General features: G+C 24.5%; 5 protein-coding genes across 5 annotated transcripts; 2 read left to right on the top strand and 3 right to left on the bottom strand.

Moving 5' to 3' along the window:
- Positions 1–115: 115 nt before the first annotated feature.
- Positions 116–2,395, bottom strand: ENU1_026260 (hypothetical protein; the record flags this gene model as incomplete). Its single annotated transcript, XM_008857155.1, has 1 exon — positions 116–2,395. The coding sequence occupies one exon, from the start codon at positions 2,393–2,395 to the stop codon at positions 116–118; it is 2,280 nt and encodes a 759-aa protein (XP_008855377.1).
- A 134-nt stretch (positions 2,396–2,529) lies between these two features.
- ENU1_026270 (TBC domain containing protein) lies at positions 2,530–3,660 on the top strand (the record flags this gene model as incomplete). Its single annotated transcript, XM_008857156.1, has 2 exons — positions 2,530–2,667; positions 2,759–3,660. The coding sequence occupies exons 1-2, from the start codon at positions 2,613–2,615 to the stop codon at positions 3,658–3,660; spliced, it is 957 nt and encodes a 318-aa protein (XP_008855378.1). The 5' UTR covers positions 2,530–2,612.
- A 91-nt stretch (positions 3,661–3,751) lies between these two features.
- Positions 3,752–5,074, bottom strand: ENU1_026280 (tetratricopeptide repeat-containing protein; the record flags this gene model as incomplete). Its single annotated transcript, XM_008857157.1, has 1 exon — positions 3,752–5,074. One exon carries the CDS (start codon positions 5,072–5,074, stop codon positions 3,752–3,754), a length of 1,323 nt encoding a protein of 440 aa, XP_008855379.1.
- A 141-nt stretch (positions 5,075–5,215) lies between these two features.
- ENU1_026290 (DEAD/DEAH box helicase, putative) lies at positions 5,216–6,730 on the top strand (the record flags this gene model as incomplete). Its single annotated transcript, XM_008857158.1, has 1 exon — positions 5,216–6,730. One exon carries the CDS (start codon positions 5,216–5,218, stop codon positions 6,728–6,730), a length of 1,515 nt encoding a protein of 504 aa, XP_008855380.1.
- Positions 6,731–6,775: 45 nt separating this feature from the next.
- ENU1_026300 (calcineurin catalytic subunit A, putative) lies at positions 6,776–8,449 on the bottom strand (the record flags this gene model as incomplete). The annotated part of the gene is made up of 1 exon (XM_008857159.1): positions 6,776–8,449. The coding sequence occupies one exon, from the start codon at positions 8,447–8,449 to the stop codon at positions 6,776–6,778; it is 1,674 nt and encodes a 557-aa protein (XP_008855381.1).
- Between the last annotated feature and the right edge of the window lie 47 nt (positions 8,450–8,496).

Here is an 8,496-nt window from a genome sequence, read left to right on the forward strand (position 1 = left end):
AAAAAAAAAAGAAAAGGAGAGAAATGAGAAAATGACTTGTTATGAAATTTTTAATAATTATAAATAATAAATAAACTAATAAAAAAAGAAATGAATAAAAATTTCAAAATTTAAATTAATCTAATGAAAGAGCATTAATTTGTTCTTCATATTCTTTTGGATCAAGTGAAGAATATGAAATGACAAATTGAGCGATTTTCTTAGACTGTGTTTGTAATGCTGATTTGAAAATAGCATTAATTGGGAAGAATGTACTTAAATATTTAATACCATCTATTTTACCTTGTTCATCAAAATTAAATAAATCCTTCAAAACTATAGCAAAATCAATTGGTTGTAATAAAAGGTAAGTAGCAAGGTATGTTGTAACAAAATCACAAGGGAAATGTGAATCAACAAGATATTTTCTAATTGCTAATGCAATTGTTTTTGTTTGTTCTGTATGATCTTCAAATGAATGTTCAATATAATATGAATAAGGTGGATCAAGAATACCATTTTCTAATGATAATAAAAATGCATTTACATGATCAGCACGTCCAATTTGAGTAATAATAAGTGGAATATCATCAACAATTTGATTAAAAGCATAATCTCTAATAAAATTATAATTAACTTTATGTCTTCTTACAACTTCAAATGTTTGTTTATAGTCTTTCTTTTTAAGTAACTCAGTAATAATATCAAGAATAACACCTCTTGGATGAATAACTTCAAGATTTCCTCTTGGCATTTGGAAGATAAGTTTTGTATCATTTGGTACATAACTAATAATACTTGAACCACGTTCAATAGACCTAATGAAAATTGAATGTTGTTTTGTATTTATTGCATGAAGTGTATGTTTTAATGTAGTATAGAAAATATAATCATTAGAAATCAAATATGAATTAACATTTTCACCAATTTCAGTATTATTATCATAGAGTTTATGACCAAATAATGCAAAAGAATGAATTTTATTATTGAATCTAACTATAGAATATTCAGGCATGAATTGAGATAAAGATAATTCTGAATTAATAACATAATCATTAGGAGTAGTTTTTTGAGAAGTAATAATTGTTCCATTAAATAATTGGAAATATAATGTTTCATTAAGTTGAGTAAGAGAATGAAGTGGTGATGGGAGATTTTTAAATTCAATTTTATTATTAATACCATTATTAATATTAACAATGACTGATGTTTGATTTGTAGAATCAATAATAAATAATTCTAATGAAGAAAGTAAACAAATATTTGTTGGATAATCAACAGGACATTTTATTTCATTAATTTTATTAACTTGATTATCAATATATTTTAAAATATGAATTATATTAAATAAATCAATAATAATAATATAAGGTTCATTATTAATTATTTGAGAATAAATATATTGAATTGATTGAATTGGAATAGAAATATGACATAAAGGAGGTGGTATAATTCCTTTATTTAAATCTGTTAAAGAAACATCATTATATGTATGTGGATGAATAATTATATTATATGTTGGGTCATTTGTAGAACAAATAGGTAATAAGAAATTAAATGTTAAATGTTCATTAGTAGATGTAATAATATGAAATTTCATTGGATTAACTTCATCCCAAAAAGCAGTTCGTATTGATGATAAAGATTTACTATATTTTGGAATTAATTTACCATAACAATAACAAGAGATAATAAGAATATCATGAAGAGGTGTTGAAACTATTTGTAAAAGTAATTGAGATGTTGAATTCCATGATAAAAGTTTTGAATGATATTCATTTGGTTGATTAAATGTTTTATAAATATTACAATTTTCTTCAATAAAATTTAAAATATTATCAGTTGCTACAGTAATAAATTCATTAGATGGTCTAATTGACATACATTGTGGATTAGAAATTGTTACTCTATTTCTAATATTAAAAACAGTTGATAATACAATCATTTCAGTTGTAGTTAAAACAACAACATATTGAGTATTACTTGAAAAGAAAACATCAATAACATCTTTAATAGAAAAAGAATTAAGAAGAGAAAATTCAGGAGTATACATTAATAATTCTGATGAACTTATTAATAAAATAAAATTACAATCATCACTTAATTTAATTCGTTTAATTCCTTCTTTATTTATTTTTAATGTTGCTGTACCATTAATAATTGAAGATTCATAAACACCTTTTTCATTAATAAATAATAATTTTGAAGTATCTGCATTATAAACAATATCATAAATATTATCAGGAAGATTTTGGATAGTTAATTTTGTTAATGTACCATTTGTTTTATAAGAATAAATAAATGGATCTTGATAGAAATAAATTTCATTATCATCAGTATTTAAATTGGATATTGTTTTAATGGATGAAAGACCAATGTCTTTTTTTTCAATGGAATGAACGTGTAAATGAAACATGGAATAGAAGAAAAATAAGTTAGTTCAATAACAACCCTTTTTTCTTCTTTGAGTTTTTTTTTTGGTTGTTGAAAAAACAAATTTCAAAGAGAATAGGAAGAAAAAACTAAAAAGAATCACCATATAAAAAATGTTGAAAAGACCTACTCATTCAAGACTAACTAAAAGTTTTGATTATTGTCTAACATTAAAAACAAAATCTATTGAAGAACAAGAAATGGTACATCTTCAACAATTCATTGATATATTATCAAAAGACTTTGTAAATAAAAGTTTGTTATGATGAAAGAATATTTTATAAAAATTTGTTAATTATTTAAAAAGAAAGGAAAGAGAAGAAAAAAAGTGATTGAGATGTTTTAGGACAATTATCAAAATTATCAAAAAATGGGATTGCAAAACAAGTAAGAGGAAAAGTATGGAAAATACTTATTGGTTATATTCCATGTGAAACTAATAAACAAAAAGAAAATTTACATAATAAAAGAAAAGATTATTTACTTATGACAAATAAATTACTTGAAGGAGGATTAACATTAAATGAAGAAAAATGTGAAGAACAAATTATTAAAGATTTGAATAGATTAACACGAGATATACCATTTTTATTTCATAATAAAATTCAACAATTAATGAAAAGATTATTATTAACATATGCAATTAAACATCCAGCATCAGGATATGTACAAGGAATGAGTGATATGGTAGTACCATTTTTAGTAGTATATATTGATGAATATTATTTTGGAAGTTATGAACAAAAAGTAATTGATATGTTTAGTCAAACTGAATTAGATGAATTAGAAGCAGATGTTTATTGGAGTTTTTGTTGGATATTACAATCTATTCAAAGTCATTATACATATGACCAACCAGGAATTCATCATGAATTAAAAGAATTAGAAATGTTAACAAAAAGATATAATAAAAGAGTTGATGAACATTTTAAACAATTAAATATGCAATATATTCAATTTGCATTTAGATGGTTTAATTGTTGTTTAATTAGAGAATTTCCTATAAATTTATCATTAATATTATGGGATGGTTATATCTCAGAACCAAATGGAAATGGATTTGAAGAATTAAATTTATATTGTTGTTGTTCTTTATTGGAAATATTTAGTACAAATATTTTACAAAAAGACTTTGCTGAATTAATTGTATTTTTACAAAATTTACCAACTAAAAATTGGACAAAGAATGATATTCAACAATTATTACTTAAAGCATATGCTATCTATACAATGGAACATTTAGAATAACATTTAGAATAAGAAAAACAAAATAATTCTTTTATTTAATTTTTATATTAAATTTAAAAATACTAAAAAAGTAACAAAAAAAAAAAATGAATTAAATTTGTGTTAAATCAGGAATTCTTATTTTTTGTAATTCAGTTAAGACATTCAATGGAATGTTTGTTGGTAATGATGGTTTTGTAAATGTATCAATAGTATAATTAGGTAATGTAGCAAAAGGAGATGGATCTATGATTTGAGGTCTTTCACTGACTTTTTCAACATCAAGCATTGCTCTATATGTTGGATTTTTTGGATCAAGTTCATGTGCACGTTTAAATGAACTTGCAGCATCATCTCTTTGATTATGGAAAATATATAAAGATCCCATATTAAACCATACTTCAGGTAATTGTGGTGTTAAACTAATAGCTTTAAAATAAGCTTTAATAGCTTCACTATATTGTTCAGTATGATAATATAAATTACCAATAGAACACCAATATAAAGGATTATTATGATCAAGTTGTAATGCTTGATGAAATGCATCAAAAGCATTTTGTTGATGTTTACTATCAGCAAGAATTCTTCCATAAACATAAAGACCAAGAACATTTGTTGGATCTTTTTGAATTACTCCAAATACAATTTGATAAGGGAATTCTTCTTCAAAATGAAATACTTCATTAACACTTGGATTCATTACAATTAAATGAGTTAACCATCCTAATAAAATATAAACAAATGGTGGTTCATTTTCATTAATAAGAGAAATTGCTTTTTCATGAGCATCTTTACCAATTTCAATTGAATCAGTTAATTGGAATAATTGAACTAATTGACAAAGAATATCTTGTTGAGTCATTCCTTCTGGTGGATTATTCCAACATTCACTTGTTAATATTTCAAAACATTCTTCATATTGTGCATGTTGTTTATAAATCATTGCCATTTTAAAATGAAGTTCTGCTGCATTTTCTGGATAACTTCTTTCTAAAACTCTTTTATAATATGCTTCTGCTTGTTCAAATAATCCTGCTTTTTCATATAAACAACCTAATTGAAACCATAATTTAGGTTCTTGTTTAATGAATCTATTTGCATTTTTTAAACAACTATGTGCTTTATTTAATTCTTGTAATGCAAGAAAACATTCTCCAAGATTCATCCAAGCAATTCCATCTTCTGCATTAATTTTTAAATATTTATCATAACTAAATACTGCATTAATATATTGTTTTTTTAATTTATAAATATGTGCTAAATGTGAAAGTGCTTCAAGATTAGATGGATTATGATTTAATGCTGTAACATAACAACGAATCGCTTCATCATATAATTCTTCATTTTCATTAAGAATACCAATAGTGAACCACAATTTACCATTTGATAATTTAAGTTGTTCTGAAATATTTTCATTTTGTGTAAAACAATCCATTTGTTATATAAAAGTGAAATATTGAGATGAACTTCAAAATAACTTTAATTGTTGTTCTTTTTTGTTTTTTCATTTACTTATTCAACCCTAAGGGTTTTCTTCTTTTTATCTTTTTTAAAAAAAGAAATTTAAAAAAAGGAAATGTTAAAAAGAGTAATGATTAGTGATTTTGAACATTTTCAACCAAGTTTAAGAAAAGAAACACTTGATACAATCAAAGAATTTGGGTTTAATACACCTACTGAAGTACAAAAGGTTGTAATTCCAGCATTTTTAGATAGAAAAGATGTTATTGTTCAAAGTCAAACAGGAAGTGGTAAAACATTATCTTTTTTAATTCCATTATTTGAAATTATTAAAAGAGAAAGAGAAAGTATTGAAAAAAAAGAAGTTTATGGTATTATTATTTCACCTACTAGAGAATTAGCACATCAAATTTATGATATTGCTAAAATATTTTGTAAACATTTTAATATGACAATTGGATTATTAACAGGAGGAATTGATATGTCTACATTAGAAGAAGAAATGAAAAAAGGAGCTAATATTGTTGTAGGAACTGCAGGAAGAATTGAAGAAGTAATTGTAAATAAATTATTTGAATTAGAATGGAATAATGTAGAAGTATTAATATTAGATGAAGGAGATAGAATGATTGAAATGGGATTTTCACAATCTATGACACGTATTATTTGTCATTTACCAAAACAACGACGTACTGGATTATTTAGTGCTACAATGCCAAAAGAATTAAATAAATTTGTTATTGCAGGATGTAGAAATCCATATAAAATACAAATATCAAATGATAATACATTAACACCAATTTCACTTGCAAATGAATATTGTATTGTTCCATATGAAATAAAGATGCAAACATTGATAAGAGTATTAAAAGAAAGTAAAGATAAAAAAATAGTTGTATTTGTATTAACATGTGATCAAGTAGATTATATATATAATATAATTAAAATTTTACATCAAGAAGGATATTTAAAAGAGAAAGAAATATATTCAATTCATGGAAAAGTAAAACAAATAAATAGAGATAAAGTTATTAAAAAATTTGAAGAGAGTTGTGAAGCTATATTAATATGTACAGATGTGTTAGCAAGAGGAATGGATTTTGATAATATTAATTATATTATTCAATATGACCCACCACAAGATCCTAAAACATATATTCATAGAGTTGGAAGAACAGCTCGAATGGGAAGTATTGGACATTCATTAATATTTCTTGGAACATTAGAAAAAAGTTTTATTTTATTAATGGAAAAGAAAAATGTAAAAATTATTGAAAGAACAATTGAAAGAAATGAAGAAGAAGAAAAAGAATATTTCAATAAAATTAGAGAAATATGTTGTAAAAATCGTACTGTATTTAAAAAATCACAAAATGCATTTGTATCTTTTTGTAAAGGATATGGAGAACATCAATGTAAATATATTTTTGCTATTAAAAAGTTAGTTTATAATGAAGTGGCTAAAGGAATGTGTTTAGTTAAAATGCCAAAAATTCAAGAAGTAAAAAGAATGGGTATTAAATATGAAGAAGAGATGAGTATAGAAGAAAATGAAATACCATTTGCAGATGAACGATTAGAACAACAAAGACAAGAAAGAGGTAAAAAAAGAAAAGAAAAAGGAGTATAAATAAAAGAAGGAAATTTTAATAAATGATTGTCATTTTAAATGATTTTATTTCTTTTGATGGGGTTTAAATGTTTTAGATGATTGTCTTTTCATTTGAGAAAGATTTGATTGTTGATGAGAAGATGATGAAACAGGTATTTTTTTAGAAGAATGATCAAGTAAGAAAGATTGATCATGTTGTAAACGTTGTAATAAAGCAGGAGATGATGCACCTCTTCTTAATAATCCAGTATGATTTGATTGTTTTGATGCAATCATTTCTGGTGTTGGGAATTGTTCATTTTGTTTATCAAGTTGTAATGCTTTTTCAAATTTAGTCATATTTTTATGATATGAGTTTGATAAAATAGCTCGATATTTTTCTTGATTTTCTCGTATTTTTTGTGATTTAGCAAAAAGTTGTTGAGTTTTTTGTTTTAAACGTGCATCTGCTGCAACATCTTCAATTGTTTGTTGTTTTTTATCTTTAATAGAAATAACTAAATCTTGTAAAATTCTAACACAATGTTCTAATAAATATGGAAGTGAAAAACTAAATCCATCTTGAAATTCTGGAAGTTGGAATGGATGATCTTTCCATAAGAATGTTTTAATATCAAATGGTGAATTTGAAATTGATAATAATGCTCCTTGATTATTATATTGATCACAATAATTTGGTGCTGAAAAAATAGTAAAACATAATGGAAGAGGACGATCAATTGTTAAAAATGTATGTTCAAAATATCCATCATCTTGAACTTGATGACCACGAACAATACTAGCAAGATTATTTCTTTGTAAAAATGGTTCTAATGCTCCTCTTCCATAAAAATATGATGTATGTCTCATTGTATTTTCACAAAATGTAATTTTACTCCATTCATATCGTGAAATTCCTTCCCATTCTGGATCATCTGGATCCCATTCATTAATAGGGTCTGACCATAATAAATCTGTCAATGGTCCTTGTCCTGGTGGTTCCATAAATCTATTAATATTATTAATATCAGTTAATGTATTAATATCAGGACCAATTCCTCCATGCATACAAAGTACTCTTCCATTAATATTTCCTTCAATTAATGCACATAATGGTAATGAATCAAATAATGTTAAAAATTCATTATATATTTTCATATTGTATTTGTTATTACATTCTAATAAAAATGTCATATATTCACACATTAATCTTGTTTCATGATTTCCTCTTAACATAAAAACACGTTCTGGATAACATATTTTATGTGCTAATAAGTAAAATAATACTTCTGCTGAATAATCTCCTCTATCAACATAATCCCCTAAAAATAAATATTGTGTTTTATTTGGACTTCCTAACATATCCATAACATTTAACATATCATAAAATTGTCCATGAATATCTCCTAATATTACTACTGGTGCATATACTATTAATAAATTCGCTTCTTTCTTAAATATATCTCTTGCTTGTTTAATAAGTGCAATAGCAGCTTCTTGTGTTAATTTACCTTGTCTTATTAAGTGTTGTCGAAGTAAAGGTAAATTAGGAAGATGATTTTTTCCTGAAAATAACATGTTCATAGGTAAATATCTATCTTCAGGCATAATAACATTTTCAAGTCGATTCTCAAATGGTGGGTGTGGTGAAATTTCATATTTACCTTCTTTAATTAAATGTCTAATTTGTGATATTGATTTGCATGGTGTAGATGAGCAAACACTTTCTGGTCTTGGAGGGAGTTTAATCTTTTGCATTACTTTTAATTCTTTTTTTTTTCTTTATTTTTTCAATTTCTTTTTTT

Source organism: Entamoeba nuttalli, assembly GCF_000257125.1.
Source record: "Entamoeba nuttalli P19 unplaced genomic scaffold asmbl_2459, whole genome shotgun sequence".
NCBI classification, from domain to species: domain Eukaryota; phylum Evosea; order Mastigamoebida; family Endamoebidae; genus Entamoeba; species Entamoeba nuttalli.